Genomic DNA, 17964 nt, shown 5'->3' on the forward strand with positions numbered 1-17964 from the left:
TTTATGCTTCACATTTGGTTTTTAGTTTTAGCCCTTTCTGAGCTGTTTGTAATGGACTGTGACATGTATGTACAATACTTTTGGAATACTGTACTCTGTTACTCCTAAAGGCAGTTTGCTTTTATTTTTGCACGGTCATTGTGGTAGATGCAGATGCATTGTCGTACACTATATTTTTCCCATGACTACGATACTGGAAAAAAAACAGATACAGTACTAATGAGCAGAAAATGCAGTTTTATTTTATTTTTAGCATAATTTTTATTAACATTTTCTTCAACAAAAAAGAGACCAAAATCTACAGTCATGTATACAGTAAAAAGGCAAAAATATTTCAATTCACAGTGCAGTTTATTATATACAGTGGTGTGAAAAAGTGTTTGCCCCCTTCCTCATTTCCTGTTCCTTTGCATGTTTGTCACACTTAAGTGTTTCGGAACATCAAACCAATTTAAACAATAGTCAAGGACAACACAAGTAAACACAAAATGCAATTTGTAAATGAAGGTGTTTATTATTAAAGGTGAAAAAAAATCCAAACCATCATGGCCCTGTGTGAAAAAGTGATTGCCCCCCCTTGTTAAAACATACTATAACTGTGGTTGTCCACACCTGAGTTCAATTTCTCTAGCCACACCCAGGCCTGATTATTGCCACACCTGTTCACAATCAAGGCATCACTTAAATAGGAGCTGCTTGACACAGTAAGGTCCACCAGAAGATCCTTAAAAGCTACACATCATGCCGAGACCCAAAGAAATTCAGGAGCAATTGAGAAAGAAAGTAATTGAGATCTATCAGTCTGGAAAGGGTTATAAAGCCATTTCCAAAGCTTTGGGAATCCAGCGAACCACAGTGAGAGCCATTATCCACAAATGGCGAAGACATGGAACAGTGGTGTACCTTCCCAGGAGTGGCCGGCCGCCCAAAATTACCCCAAGAGCGCAGCGACGACTCATCCAAGAGGTCACAAAAGACCCCACAACAACGTCCAAGGAACTGCAGGCCTCACTTGCCTCAGTTAAGGTCAGCGTTCATGCCTCCACCATCAGGAAAAGACTGGGCAAAAATGGCCTGCATGGCAGAGTTCCAAGGAGAAAACCACTGCTGAGCAAAAATAATATCAAAGCTCGTCTCAATTTCTCCACAACACATCTTGATGATCCCCAAGACTTTTGGGACAACATTCTGTGGACCGATGAGACAAAAGTGGAACTCTTTGGAAGGTGTGTGTCCAAGTATATCTGGCGTAGAAGGAACACTGCATTTCATAAAAAGAACATTATACCAACAGTAAAATATGGTGGTGGTAGTGTGATGGTCTGGGGCTGTTTTGCTGCTTCAGGACCTGGAAGACTTGCCGTGATAAAAGAAACTATGAATTCTGATGTCTACCAAGAGATCCTGAAGGAGAATGTCCGACCATCTGTTCGTGTACTCAAGCTGAAACGAACTTGGGTTCTGCAGTAGGACAATGATCCTAAACACACCAGCAAGTCCACCACCGAATGGCTGAAGAAAAACAAAATGAAGACTTTGGAGTGGCCTAGCCAAAGTCCTGACCTGAATCCTATTGAGATGTTGTGGTATGACCTTAAAAAGGCCGTTCATGCTCGAAAACCCTCTAATGTAACTGAATTAGGACAATTCTGCAAAGATGAGTGGGCCAAAATTCCTCCAGGACGCTGTAAAAGCCTCATTGCACATTATCGCAAACGCTTGGTTGCAGTTGTTGCTGCTAAGGGTGGCCCAACCAGTTATTAGGTTTAGGGGGCAATCACTTTTTCACACAGGGCCATGATGGTTTGGATTTTTTTTCACCTTTAATAATAAACACCTTCATTTACAAATTGCATTTTGTGTTTACTTGTGTTGTCCTTGACTATTGTTTAAATTGGTTTGATGTTCCGAAACACTTAATTGTGACAAACATGCAAAGGAACAGGAAATGAGGAAGGGGGCAAACACTTTTTCACACCACTGTACATTTGTGAATTGGCAGCCACTGATATTGTAACCAGTACAGGTAATGAACTGTGTATAAGGTAGGAGGAAAGGGGGAAAAAAAAAAAAGAGAAAGAAAGAAACAGATAAACAGACTGGGAACAAGCAGACATAAACAAAAAAAAAACACTTATATAGTGGCAATCAGCATAGGCCTGTATTTTTAAAAATGCATCCAGATGGAAAGCCAAACCCAAATCTACACCATTATTTAAAACTCAATTCAAATTATATTCATAACTCTTATAACCCAATATGTCAAAGCTAAGCTCCAATCTGGGCATTAATAATAAACGTGTGTGCCCACATTACACCGCCCCCCTTCTCTTCCCACTGGATCTGCATTGTATATGAAGATTTCAGCAAGTAGGAAGGTGATTGGCTGCTGGGGAAATGGTGGGGGGAAAAGCCTGTGAGGCCTTGAATCAAGGTATTCCATGCTATTACAGTCCCCTTCCTGGAAACGTGAGGATGTGCACACCTTTCATTTATTTTTATTTTTTTTTCGTAGTCTGGAGTTGGGCTTTATACATTTTTTCTTTTTCCCTCCTAAAATTAAAAGTATGGACATTTCTTTCAAAACAAAATCGATAGGGATAGAAGACGGAAAAAACAGGACCAACAAGGCAAGGTGTATGCAACAAATACGTTTCACATAACATACACTTGGCTACTATGGCCATAGTGCAAAAATGTAACAAGTATTTTTGAAAAATAGCCACACAAATTTTTACATGAACTAAACAGAACTATAGAGAATAAGGACACTTGTTCTGTATAAGTCGTGGATAAACAAACATAGGATCAAGTTTAACTACAAATGTAGTGTTAAAGTGCATTCATGATCTCTTACATCTATATTCTATACATAATTTTAAATAAAAATTACAGCCAAAAAAAAACATTTTTATTTTTATTTTTTTTCAATAGATTTAGAAAGTGTGAGAGATTTTAATGCTGTCTGCTCTGGAGGGGAGATTCACCATCAATACATGTCCTGATGATGGCCACTATCCCTGGGACAGAGAAGAGTGGAGAGCAAAGCCAACATTTCACAGTAATCATCAAACTAGAAATAGGGGGCAATATTTGAATGGACATACTGGTTCCGGTGACCGTTCTCAGTGGTGGGATTTCCTTTTACTTTTTGTTTTGTCTCTGGGACAGTAAAAAGTAATGTAAAGACTCTACGAGGTGTGTCTAAAAAGTTTGGAGAATGGCATCAGAAAACAAATAAAACGTAAGAGCCAAATTAACTTTATTGGAATTCAAAATAATCGCCATCCTTACCAACACACTGTAGCAATGTTCTTAAAGCTTCTGGAAACTGTCGCAGAACCGATGTCACACATTTCATTTTCATGATGCTCTTTAGGCAGGGAAACAAAGGATGGATCCTGGTCACACATGGTAATGAAATTTCCAGAGTTTGCTATCCGTTTTGCTTTCTGTTTGTCTGTCAGCTTGTGGGGGCACAAACTGGAAACAGATCTTCCGCTTACCAAGATCTTCACGGATGATGGTGTGCTCTGTCCCATACACTTGCACCAATATTTCATGCGTCTCCATTGCAGGACTTGATGTTCACTCGTTACTTCATTGCACCCTACCTTTCAAACTGACTATGTTCAACTGCCCGCAGCGGGTTTACCCTGACAGTCGCGTGTAGTCCATGCTAGGTGGAGCTTCTCAACGTGTCTCCGGATAGCCGTGTGCTTGTGCGTGCACGCGACCCATGTTGTCGTTGAGATTTAGGACCATTCACATACATTTTAGAGACACATCTCATAAACCTTTCCTACTCTATACCAAACTAAAATAAAGTTCAACTTCAAATATATAAACTTTCCTGTCCTAGATCAAGAATGATTCCTGCAGGTACCTCTTCTGCGTTGCTCATGCACAGTTACACAGCTGTCACATAATACAGCAATAGTAAAGGCTTACAAAAATTTTATGTTATTGCACTGGTAAATGAGGACAATAAGCACCTTCCAACAACGACCTGGATGCAATTGTGAACAACAAACAAAATACAAAAATACCACACTAACACAAAATAATGATGGATACAATATATAAAAAAATCTAAATAAATTCCTTAAAGAAAGAAAAAGTCCCCTGAGTGACGATCCACAACTTGTGGCAGGTGACGTGGCAGGTGGACAATCCCCAACTTGTGGCAGATGACGTAGCAAGTGGACAATCCCCAAGTTGTGGCAGGTGACATGGCAAGTGACATGCTAAATACACGTACAAGTACACTGCTGCTCTCACAGCTGCTGCTACTCACTCTGGTCTCACAAAATGGATGAAATATTTAAATAATACTGTTTTTTTCTAAATGCCGGTTTCAGCTTTTAAAAACATTTAACAGAGTTTGCATCGGCGTCTCGTGTGCATGGGGCCTTAATTATAAGAGTCATAAAGTCAATATGGAAAGATGTCCCTTCCTCCTTTTCAATGGGAACCCTCTCATGGGGAATGGTAGGTGGTTCACCAACAGGTCATACATGGAAATTAATCAAAAATATTCCCATAGTGTAAACAAGCTTACACATTCACACTGTGGCCACAGGAGGAAAGGTGCTGAGGACTTCTACCTGAACAGACATCTTTCCATATTGCCTTTATGACTGTTAAGTCATCTCCACTTTGGGTAGAGTGTGGCAGGTTTTTGTGTCTTGCTGGCTTTTCATTTATGCTTCGATTGGCCGCCTTCACCACTTGCATATCCTTTATTAGTTTAACTTTTTCAGTTGCGCTACTATTGACACTTGCTGAAGCAACTTCTCCATCCATTCATATATTCCTATGGAGAAACCACTAGAGGATGCACCACAGTGCTTCAGTCACAGTCTGATATATACAGACCTCAGGTGATGAGAAGAGCTCTCAATGGTTAAGCTTATTTGCTCAGTGGGGCTCTGTAACCGTTTCTGATAAGACATTTCTACAATCAATCTTTCCAACACCGCTTCAAGCAGCCATTAGAAGCTAAATGAGAATATTCATATAAGGGTTTAGAAGACAATCATGTTTTCCTTCCTACATATATACAACGTAATGCTATAAATATGTTCCTAATGGCCATCAAGCACTAGAGACTGGGTGATTCTTGAGGCATTAAACATCAAACCCAGCCACCTTTTTTGTTTTTAGTACACTGGTCAGTAGTGTCCTTCTGAATACCAGCTGCACTCATAAGGTGTCCCTGTGAATGCCGTTTCCACCCATATTATTGCTGTCTTTATGCATCAAGAAGGGAAATCCATGAGATCCTAAAAGTGCTTTAAAAATCTTCTTAGACGAATACTTCAGTCCGGTTTGTCCTCGCTCACTTTAAACCTATAAATACAAAACACAGACGTGAGAGTGTTAGAACCATACCAGAACATGTCCTATAGTGCGTTATTCATAGAGATAAGACAAAATCACTATGGTCAGCTGTTGTAAACTATTGCATCAGTTGTATTGATGTTCCTTTAACATGTTGCTATTTATAGAATACAGAGTTTGAAGTCTCTACAGGCACAATGCAAGTCATCTATCCAATGTTGACCTTGATATCTTTACTCTTGGGATGCATAGAAAAGACCTCTCAGTATTGGTGGAAGCCCAGCTTATGTAGTCGAGCCTGAGAAGTCAGGCCTGACTAAAGGGGGGGGGGGGGGTGGTTTAAGAACCTAATGTGAATGTTGCACAAGATGCTTTAGCAAATCTAGCCAAGCATTAGTGATGGATGGTTGGTGGTTTTATTATAAAAGACATTTTTCGGTTTGATGTAATACTGTAAATGTATAACATTTTGGAAAATTTAAACCAATGAATAATGCTGCAGGCTATTCTTATACCAAGTTTGTGTCTGGTGTGATGATCTATCAAAATTTTATACAGGGTTATTTGTGTGACTATTATGTGTTGTTTGTGGTTCCGTGTTGTTTTTTTTAGAAGATTTTGATGTACAATTTCTCATGATTAAAGCAGCAATCGGTGTAATACGGGCATCAATATTTAATGTTAGCTACACGTTCATTTGGCGTGATGTTTATTATAATTTTGCAACATATGTTTAAATTCGTAAGTAACATTATTTGGATGCAATCTACGACATCTGCTGAAACCAGTTCTAGCCTATTAAATATTTTCACAGCTCTAACAATAACATATCGTCCTTCCAACCATAGAGGTTGCTTATTTGATATTGGAAGTGATCCAACAACTGAGCAGTCAAATCTCATCTGACCTAAGCTATGCTTTTTTTTTTTATAGCGGTTGCACAAGAATATAACTAGCCAATCAGAAGAGAGCCATCACTAGGGATAAAATCTTTTAAAAGCTTGTGTTCTTTAGGGCAAACTTTAGCTATATCTTTTGACATGTGTGTGTTTGTAAAGAAAAGCAGGTTTCTATACTTTATTTACACATCCACAACTTACCTTATGGAAAACCTCCTTTGGTGTTTGTTCATGGAGGTGCTGGAAATTAGTAAAATAAAAAAAATGTCAAACTAGTAAAACACAAACTGCTTACGAAAGATTGAAAAGGAACATCTTAGCATATTCTTGACATTCACTTGCCAATTTTGTTGCTTTTAATACATTTTCAAATAGAAACATTCACACATTCCATCACACATACTGTATGACCATAAACTTTCGTTGCCCATTGTTGGCAACCTGCCACTAAAAGTTTCTATTGATACCATAAAACATTTAATACTGTTATTGATGATCTGTTCAATTACTGCATATGTGGGATTTAGGATATGTAGATGGGGGAATTCTCCTGCTGTGCCTTTGTATTCTTATAGCGGTAAGACTTCCCTGCTGTCAGAATACACGATCGGTGATGACAGCTATAGCCGGCAGTGCTGATCGAGCAGCAAAAATCTGACAGGGCGGTTGTACAAAGGTCCATTGGTAGATCGACTTCTGTACAACTACCCTAGCCAAATATGGATTGAAATTCTGCCCCTGCTGAACCAGACAAATTTTGATCCATATATGGTTATCTTTACGCTAGCTCCATTCTATGCAGAGACAACAGAGACACATTTGGACAGCAGCATTGTCTAGGGAGAGGGTAGTGTTAGATGCATTAGCAAATTTTGATGGACATTTTAACTTTGGCTTCCTCACTTTAACGAGTTTGGGAACACACCTCAACATTTAGGTCCATGCACCTGTTTTTCTCCCAGCAGGAGTGTGTGTGATTTTCCAATTATGTGATCATATATATATATATATTTTTTTTTTTTAGCTTATGTTATTTTACATTTATTATGTTGGTACTGTTTTCTCTTAAAAAATAACTTAGACATATATGAATTATATTTTACTATGTATATGTGTGTGTGTGTGTGTGTGTATACATATATAATATATGAGTGTGTGTATATATATATATATATATATATATATATATGTATATATATATATATATATATCAGTTTTTTTTTATATATATATATATAATAGATTTTTTTTTTTTATACATTCTTATTTATATTTTTATTTATATATAATTGTATTGTTACTGGCATCTTGTTATAGGATTGCCACAGGGAGCATAGGGTTAATCCAAAGTCTGGGTGGGCACTGTGTAGTTTATGATAATCATAATGTCCACTAGATGGCAATATAAAGGACTACACAGGTTCCTTCCTAATTCAGCTTGAGAAAGGAGCGCGCAGTCTCCCTGGTTTTTCTCCTACTGCACATGTTCCGAAAGGCGTCACTGCTTAGTGACGTCATCTGGGTGGACGCTGTGTTCCAGTGTGAGTTCCAGCCCTCACTTTGAGCTCTTTCCTCTTCCTACCATCCAGCCGTTGTTCTGTCAAAATAGCTAACTCATCAGAAACTCCAACTTCTTAACTTCCGGTTTCTTTAACCACTTGCCGACCGCCGCACGACGATATACGTCGGCAGAATGGCACGGGCAGGCATATGGGCGTATATATAAGTCCCTGCCTGCCCGCGGGTGGGGGGCCCGATCGGGCCCCCCCCCCGGTGCCTGCGGCGGTCGGCATCCCTTCGAGAGCGATCCGGGATGAGGGGGCGGCCATTCATTCATGGCCACCCCCTCGCGATCGCTCTCGACGAATGGAAATCCCCGGTGACATCACTTCCTCTCCTGTAATGTAAACACAGGAGAGGAAGTGATGTATTCTCTCCTCCGTGTCGGTATTTTTCGTTCCGACACGGAGGAGAGCGGATCGGTGAGTTGCACCAACACTCTACACACACAGTAGAACATGCCAGGCACACTCACACCCCCCCTTTACCCCCCGATCACCCCCCCAATTACCCCTGCCCCCCAGTCACAGTGACACCAATGTCATTTTTTTTTTTTTTTTTTTTTTTGCATTGGTGTCATTTGTGACTGTAATAACTGTTAGGGCAGTTAGAGTTAGCCCCCTTTAGTTATAATGTGCCCCCCTAACCCCCCCCAATAAAGGTTTAACCCCGTGATCACCCCCCGTCGCCAGTGTCACTAAGGCTGGGTTCACATTGCAGCGGTTTATGAGAACGAATGTGATTCGCACCGCACTGCAGTGCAAATCACATCCGATCTCTGTGCGATTCGAGTTCAGCCATTCGCCGCACCCGCCGCCCCCGCCACACCCGCCGCACCCGCCGCAAATTCGCACGGGACCCTTTTTTTGGCCCGCAGCAGAATCGGATCGCATGGGTGTTCACACCATGCGATCCGAGTTTGCAGATCGCACTGCGATATGCGAACTGATCTGGGGGTGTCAGTAACATTTCACTGACACTCCCAGCAGTTCGCATAGGGCAGTGTGAACTGCCGCCGGGAGGCATGCGATGCGGGAACCCGCCGCGGATTCGCGGCGTTTCCGCATCGCTCCAGTGTGAACCCAGCCTAATAAGCGATCATTTTTCTGATCGCCGTATTAGTGTCACAGATGACGCTAGTTAGGCAGGTAGGTATTTAGGTTCGCCGCAGCTTTTTATAGCGCCAGGGACCCCCATATACTACCGCATAAAGCCCCCTGATTGCCCCCTAGTTAACCCTTTCACCTGTGATCACCATATAACTGTTACAGGTGACGCTGGTTGGTTAGTTATTTTTTTATAGTTTCAGGGCACCCGCCATTTATTACCTAATAAAGGTTTAACCCCCTGATCACCCGGCGGGTGTCATTTGTGACTAATAACTGTTAGGGCAGTTAGGGTTAGCCCCCTTTAGTTCTAAGGTACCCCCCTAACCCCCCCAATAAAGGTTTAACCCCGTGATCACCCCCCGTCGCCAGTGTCACTAAGGCTGGGTTCACATTGCAGCGGTTTGAGAACGGATGTGATTCGCACCGCACTGCAGTGCAAATCACATCCGATCTCTGTGCGATTCGAGTTCAGCCATTCGCCGCACCCGCCGCAAATTCGCACGGGACCCTTTTTTTGGCCCGCAGCAGAATCGGATCGCATGGGTGTTCACACCATGCGATCCGAGTTTGCAGATCGCACTGCGATATGCGAACTGATCTGGGGGTGTCAGTAACATTTCACTGACACTCCCAGCAGTTCGCATAGGGCAGTGTGAACTGCCGCCGGGAGGCATGCGATGCGGGAACCCGCCGCGCATTCGTGGCGTTCCCGCATCGCTCCAGTGTGAACCCAGCCTAATAAGCGATCGTTTTTCTGATCGCTGTATTAGTGTCACAGGTGACGCTAGTTAGGCAGGTAGGTATTTAGGTTCGCCGCAGCTTTTTATAGCGCCAGGGACCCCCATATACTACCGCATAAAGCCCCCTGATTGCCCCCTAGTTAACCCTTTCACCAGTGATCACCATATAACTGTTACAGGTGACGCTGGTTGGTTAGTTATTTTTTTATAGTTTCAGGGCACCCGCCATTTATTACCTAGTCTCACTAGTGTACCCCTAAATTTAGGGGTGTCTACTTTCCAAAATGGGGTCATTTGGGGGGGGTTTGTGCCATCTTGGCATTTTATGGCCTTCAAAACTGTAACGCCCTTAGAAAGCCTGAAGGCGGTGCTTGGTTTTCGGGGCCCCGTACGCGGCTAGGCTACCAAAAAGTCCCACATATGTGGTATCCCCGTACTCAGGAGAAGCAGCAGAATTTATTTTGGGGTGTCATTTCACATATGCCCATGGCATGCGTGAGCAATATATCATTTAGTGACAACTTTGTGAAAAAAAAAAAAAAAAAAAAAAGTTTGTAATTTTCCCGCAACTTGTGGCAAAATATAAAATATTCCATGGACTCAACATGCCTCTCAGCAAATAGCTTGGGGTGTCTACTTTCTAAAATGGGGTCATTTGTGGGTGTTTTGTGCCATCTTGGCATTTTATGGCCTTCAAAACTGTAATAGGTAGTGAGAAGTGAACTCAAAAATTTACGCCCTTAGAAAGCCTGAAGGCGGTGCTTGGTTTTCGGGGCCCCGTACGCGGCTAGGCTCCCAAAAAGTCCCACATATGTGGTATCCCCGTACTCAGGAGAAGCAGCAGAATTTATTTTGGGGTGTCATTTCACATATGCCCATGGCATGTGTGAGCAATATATCATTTAGTGACAACTTTGTGAAAAAAAAAAAAAAAAAAAAAAGTTTGTAATTTTCCCGCAACTTGTGGCAAAATATAAAATATTCCATGAACTCAACATGCCTCTCAGCAAATAGCTTGGGGTGTCTACTTTCTAAAATGGGGTCATTTGTGGGGGTTTTGTGCCATCTTGGCATTTTATGGCCTTCAAAACTGTAATAGGTAGTGAGAAGTGAACTCAAAAATTTACGCCCTTAGAAAGCCTGAAGGCGGTGCTTGGTTTTCGGGGCCCCGTACGCGGCTAGGCTCCCAAAAAGTCCCACATATGTGGTATCCCCGTACTCAGGAGAAGCAGCAGAATTTATTTTGGGGTGTCATTTCACATACGCCCATAGCATGTGTGAGCAATATATCATTTAGTGACAACTTTGTGTAAAAAAAAAAAAAAAATTTTTTTTTTGTCATTATTCAATCGCTTGAGGCAAAAAAATAAAATATTCAATGGGCTCAACATGCCTCTTATCAATTTCCTTAGGGGGTCTACTTTCCAAAATGGGGTCATTTGGGGGGGTTTTGTACTGCCCTGCCATTTTAGCACCTCAAGAAATGAGATAGGCAGTCGTAAACTAAAAGCTGCGTAAATTCCAGAAAACGTACCTTAGTTTGTAGATGTGACAACTTTTGCGCAAACCAATAAATATACAATTATTGACTTTTTTTTTACCAAAGACATGTGGCTGAATACATTTTGGCCTAAATGTATGACTAAAATTGAGTTTATTGGATTTTTCTAATAACAAAAAGTAGAAAATATCATTTTTTTTCAAAATTTGCGGTCTTTTTACGTTTATATCGCAAAAAATAAAAATCGCAGAGGCAATCAAATACCATCAAAAGAAAGCTCTATTTGTGGGAAGAAAAGGACGCAAATTTTGTTTGGGTACAACATTGCATGACCGCGCAATTACCAGTTAAAGCAGCGCAGTGCCAAAGTGTAAAAAGACCTCTGGTCATTTACCAGCAAAATGGTCCGGTCTGAAAGTGGTTAAACCACCAGTAATTGGAGATTTTGACGATTTGCTGTTTGGACACAACACGGCAACCGAATACATTTCAGTGCACGATAATATGAGCGAAGATTGTTGCTCCGATACTAGCCCAAAAAAATGGCCACCTTCGATGCAGCGACAACTTTGTCCTCGTTAGCCGCTGTGCTGTCAAAACAGCTAAATCTCCCTGTACCGGACTGTATTCGCCGGTGTTGTGTCCAAACAGCAATTTATCAAAATCTCCAATTACTGATGGTTTAACCACTTCAATACTGGGCACTTTCACCCCCTTCCTGCCCAGGCAAATTTTCAGCTTTCAGTGCTGTAACATTTTGAATGACAACTGCGTGGTCATGCAACACTGTACCCAAATAAAATTTTGATAATTTTTTTCCACACAAATAGAGCTTTATTTTGGTTGTATTTAATCACCTCTGCGTTTTTAATTTTTTACGCTATAAACAAAAAAGTGTGACAGTTTTGAAAAAAACACAATATTTTTACTTTTTGTTATAATAAATATCCCAAATTTATTTTAAAAAAAAATATATATATATATTTTCTTCAGTTTAGGCAGATTTATATTCTTCTACATATTTTTGGTAAAAAAAAAAAATCGCAATAAGCATATATTGATTGGTTTGCGCAAAAGTTATAGCATCTACAAAATATTGGTGCTACATTGGCTTTCCTCCAATCACTTGGTACCATTCCAGTTACCATTCTTTATGGGGCCAATATGGTTTATCCTCCTTTTTTACTACATACGTGAAGAATTCTTTTTTTTTTTTTGCTCTCCTCTACTATGTGTCTTTCGTGTTCTTTCTTAGCCGCCCTAATTGCACCCTTACATTTTTTTGTTGCATTCTTTATAAAGTCTGAACGCTGATAATGATGATCCCTCAACCATATATTTTTTGAAGGCCTTCTCCTTTGCATTTATATGCATTTTTACATTGGAGTTAAGCCATCCAGAACTTTTGTTTGCTCTTTTACATTTATTACCCAATGGGATGCATTGGCTAATGCCCTTATTTAACCACTTCCCTACCATGCATAGTCATATGACACAGGAACCCGTTGTCCCTTAGACTCTATAACTTTTGTGCAATATACTCTTATTGCGATTTATATTTTTTACCTAAATATGTAGAAGAATACATATCGGCCTAAATTGAGGAAACATTTTTTATTTATTATACCAAAAAGTAAAAAATGTGTTTTTTTTTCAAAATTGTTGCTTTTTTTTGTTTACAGCGTGAAAAAAAAACCGCAGAGGTGATCAAATAGCACCAAATCAAGCTCTATTGGTGGGGGAAAAAAAATCATCTAAATTTCAGATGGGTATAGTGTTGCATGACCGCACAATTGTAATTCAAATTGTAACAGCGCTGAAAGCTGAAAATTGGTCTGGGCAGATGCCCTGTATTGAAGTGGTTAATATGCTCTTAAAGCAAACCCATCTTTCCTCCGTGTTCTTTGTTCCTAAGATTTTATCCCAATTTATGCCTTCTAGCAAGGTTTGTAGTTTAGGGACGTTGGCTCTTTTGAAATTCAGTGTTTTTGTATTCCCCTTATGTTTCCTATTTGTGTGATTTATACTGAAGCCAATTGACCTGTGATCGCTGTTTCCTAAATTGGCCCGTATTTCCACATCCGTGATCAGGTCTGTATTGTTGGTAATCAGTAGATCCAGTAACTCTTTATTTCTAGTTGGTGCCTCTACCATCTGAACCATGATATTGTCCTGCAAGACATTTAGGAACTGGCGAGCCTTAGATAAATGCGCAGTTCCCTCCGCCCAGTCTATGTCTGGATAATTAAAATCCCCCATTATGATAACACTTCCCATCCTTGCTGATAATCCAGCTTGTGATAGGAGGTCTGTCTCCCCCTCCACCTTCAGGTTAGGGGGCCTATAGCATACTCCCAGTAATATTTTCCCCTTAGCTTCATCCCTTTGGAGCTCTACCCATAAGGATTCCACCTCCTCCGTAGCTCCTGTATTGATGTCATCTCTCACATTCACTTGTAAATTATTCTTGATATATAAGACCTAAAGATAATAGGTTAATAATTTATGCCATTTTTATTATTATTTTTTTTTTTTACTAGTAAGGCAGTGATCTGTGATTTTTATGGTGACTGTGACATTGTGGCGGACAGATCGGACACTTTTTACACTTTTTTTTTAAACCATTGACATTTATATAGCGATCAGGGCTATAAATAGCCATTGGTTACTGTGAAAATGTCATTGGCTGATAAGGGGTTAACACTGGGGTGGTGATCAATGGGTTAAGTGTTCCCTGACTGTGTTCTAACTGTGGGGGGGGGGTGGGACTGACTAAGGAAGGACACCAATCGGTGTTCCTAAATACTAGGAACACACAATCTGTCTCCTCTCCCCTGATAGGACGTGGATCTGTGTGTTTACACACACAGATCCACGTTCCTGCTCTGTCACGAGTGATCATGTGACGGACACTGCGCCCGCCAGACACACACATCGGCCCCTTGGTGGCATGGTCCACGCACACCCCCTATGCTGATTGGGAAGCCAAAGACATCATATGATGCCCACCTGGAATGAGAGAACCACCTTGCGGACATCATATGACAATACGCAGGATAGGAAGTGGTTAAAGAAACCGGAAGTTAAGTAGTTGGAGTTTCTGACGAGTTGGCTAATTTGACAGAACACTGACCAGAATAGCCTTTGCAAATGGCAGACTGCTGCAGCGCAGGCTTACAAAGCCCCTACACCCGCTGACGTCCCTTGGATGTACCTTCTGTGATGTGCCTGTTTTAACCACCTTCATATGAGTTTTATTCATATAAGCTCTTAATAAATTGTCTCAGAGGCGCCTGCTTTTCTTCTCTCTTCAAAAATGCACCTAAGTTGTGTTTTTTCAAATGCGTTTAGGTCGCATCTAGAGCAAGCACTAAATGTTTAGGCACGTTTTGGTGTTTTTTAAGCCAATGCGCTCCCCTTTTGAATGCACAAGTGATGGGGGTTTTTTTTTGCACTCAGACGCTCCTGCCTCTAAACTCCTGAAAATGCCTACTTTATGTGTGCATGGACACATAGACTAACATGCAGGGGCATTCAGAGCCAGAAAAAGAAAGCCGTCAAACGCCAGTAAAACAGGCGTTTTTTTTTAGCTCAGGGGTGCGTGAGGCTTTATACTCACATGGGTAAAAGTGTGCATTTTATTTAAATCTTAAAACAAGGTAAACACCATCTCTATATACAGGCAGTCCCCTAATTACAAACATCCAACTTACATACGACTTGTATGTAAGCGAAAGGAGACAACAGGAAGTGAGAGGAAATCTACCCCTAGGAAAGGAAATTCACTCCTGTAAGAGCCATCATGGGAAAAATGGGTCTCCACTGAAGCTTTATTTCCAATCCTTGTTTCCACAACAACCCAAAATTTTCACAGGGACAGAAAATGAAGTGAAATCTTCTAAACAGGGGCACAATTTTTTTTGAGTGGGGTTACACTTAAAAAAAATGTAACTTAGGTAACAAAGCCCACACTTTGCTAGCCAGGAAACTGAGGGATAACATCCAGATGTCAACCCCGCACCAGATTAAAATGGGGGCAGGCACCTTGGTATCACACCCGAAGGACACAGTTCATACCTTCGCAGACTTCTATAGGACTCTCTACAATAATCCAGATATCCCTAGCAACCCTCCCGCGCCGGAACTAACCGATCGAATACGATAATACTTACAGGACAGTGGGCTACCCCAGCTTCAATCTAGAGACCTGGACTCCTTAAATGCACCAATAACACCAGAAGAAATAGAGCAGACCATTAATCCCTCCCCAACCATAAAGCCCCAGGCCCTGACAAATTCCCTTATGAATATTACAAAGAGTTTCTCCCTCACTTGCTTCCTCATTTGTGTAATCTATTTAATGCCTTTCTACATGACACCCAGATACCTAGGGACATGCAGAGTTCCTTTCTCACAGTAATCCCCAAACCGGAAAAGGATCCTTCCCTGTGCGCAAACTGTAGGTCTATAGCCCTTCTTAACTCAGACCTCAACATTTTTACCAAACTGCTTTCGACCCTCCTGAACATGCTCTTGCCATCTCTGATCCACAAGGACCAGGTAGGATTTGTTCCCCTACGACAGGCGGGAGACAACACCAGAAAGATAATTGACTTAGTTGAGGTGGCGAACAGGGAGGGCAAGCAGGCGCTGCTACTTAGTTTGGATGCGGAAAAGGCGTTTGATCGCCTGGGCTGGCCCTTCCTGTTTGCCACACTGGGCCACATGGGATTCAAGGGACCCTTTTACAGTGCTATTCAACACCTGTATTTGGATCCTTCATCTCAAGTAAAAACTCCCTTTGCAGTATCTGCCTCGATACTGAAGCGAAATGGCACCAGACAGGGGTGTCCTTTATCGGCTCTACTTTTTGCCCTGTGTATTGAACCCCTAGCAGCCACTATCCGATGGAATCCGGACATTAAAGGTATGATGGTCCGAGATAGGGAATTTAAAATCTCCCTATTTGCGGATGATATAATTCTTACGTTGACCCAACCTAGGACCTCTTTGCTGATTCTTCATGCAGAACTGGAACGCTACGAAGCCTTATCAGGATATAAAATAAATGCATCTCAATCAGAAGTTCTCCCTATCAACACACCAGAAGTGGAGGTGGCACACTTGAAAGCCAACTTCCCCTATAGTTTGAAAACGATGACTTTAAAATATCGGGATCAAACTTACCCCACGATACTCTACCCTCTTTCAGGAAAACTATCCCCCCCTCTTCCACACTATTAGAGGTCTCCTACAACAGTGGAAAAAACACCACATTTCTTTGCTATGGCGGATAGCATCGGTGAAGATAACAATCCTCCCGAAATTACTGTATCTTTTCCAAACCCTACCCGCCCCTGTCCCTTATGGACAATTAATGCTCTTACAGGCAGAGCTCTTACAGTTTACCTGGAATTATAAACGTCACAGAATCCCACGCTCGGTACTGCAGACAGCCCGGAATGATGGTGGACTAGCTTTCCCCAACCTTATTAAATACCATCAAGCGGCGCAATTGAGGGCGATCACCTCCTGGTTCATGCTTCGCTCCTATAATAAATGGACCGAAATAGAGAAACTATGGCTGGCCCCCATACACACGAATAATCTCCTATGGAGTGCAAGGGCAGAGGTAGACCCTTCATGGCTGCGTGGCCCAGTGGTGCAGCTCAGGAAACTATGGCGCAAACTGGCGCAGCAGCATAATCTTTCCTCCACTAGCTCGCTCCTGACTTCCTTTGCTTGTAACCCCGAGGTCCCAGACAGCCTGACCCACCAGATGTCTTCTCCCTGGACCACCAGAGCTCTATTCCACTATGGAAGTTTGGTGGCTCCCTTTCATTCACACAACTGCAAGCCAAATTTGATTTGCCGAAGCAAGCATTCTATGGGTGTCTCCAAATCCGCCACTACGCCTTGACATTTGCACCGCACCTGCAATTCTCCCCACCTACTCCATTTGAGAATCTTGTCCTAGCAGGATCCGCCCAAAGAGGCCTGATCTCTGATATTTATAAAAATTCTTAAAGTGGTTCTGTACCTAAAATAAAAATATTAAAAGCCAGCAGCTACTAATATTGCAGCTGCTGACTTTTAATAAAAATCACACTTACCTGTCCCAGGGTCCAGCGATGTCGGCGGCATCCTTTGTCAGGGAATCGGGAAGTGAAGCATTACAGCTTCACTGCCCGGTTCCCTACTGCGCATGCGCGAGTCGCGCTGCGCGTCTCTTATGGTCCCCCGCTGTGTCTCTGGGAACTGTGTGTTTCCCAGAACACAAAGGGGGGGCGGGGGGTCTGCGGCGGTCTGCCCGGAAGTGGGTGCAGATACCTGGATTATCCAGGTAACTACACCCCCCTCCCCCCTGAAAGGTGCCGATTGTGGCACCAGAGGGGGGGGGAGGGATCAGATTAGCGGAACTTCCCCTTTTGGGTGAAGAACTGCTTTAATGAAAGACCTACTACATTGGTGGGCAAGCATGCTTACATGCTTAAGTGGGAAAAGGCTCTGGGCGAGGAGATACCCATGGATCAATGGAGGATTATATGGACTCAGGCGGCCAAGAGCTCGATTTGCACATTATATAAAGAAAACACCTACACAATCCTATACTTTTGGTACATGACCCCAGATGTGCTTCATTCCATCTATCCAGCTAGCTCGGACCGCTGCTGGCAATTTCTAGAAGCCAAGGGAACACTGTTCCATATTTACTGGGAATGCCCACGGATATTCCCTTTTTGGACTATAGTCCAGCAGCTTGAAAGGGTAGTCCCCAGAATTCCTAAGTTCTTCCTACGAGGACTGTCCCC

General features: G+C 42.1%; 1 protein-coding gene across 1 annotated transcript in view; it reads right to left on the reverse strand.

Moving 5' to 3' along the window:
- Positions 1–1865: 1865 nt before the first annotated feature.
- Positions 1866–17964, reverse strand: part of LOC143975399 (uncharacterized) — a 55291-nt gene continuing 39192 nt past the window's right edge. The window contains exons 7-8 of the mRNA XM_077477773.1: positions 6444–6482; positions 1866–5352 (exon numbers count right to left, since the gene is read on the reverse strand). Coding sequence (XP_077333899.1) covers positions 6472–6482 — 11 coding nt within the window. The 3' untranslated portion in view covers positions 1866–5352; positions 6444–6471. The remainder of the gene's footprint in view (positions 5353–6443; positions 6483–17964) is intronic.

This window comes from Lithobates pipiens, unplaced genomic scaffold, assembly GCF_037356315.1.
Source record: "Lithobates pipiens isolate NorthernLeopardFrog02 unplaced genomic scaffold, aLitPip1_a1.2 Scaffold_13, whole genome shotgun sequence".
Taxonomy (NCBI): Eukaryota; Metazoa; Chordata; class Amphibia; order Anura; family Ranidae; genus Lithobates; species Lithobates pipiens.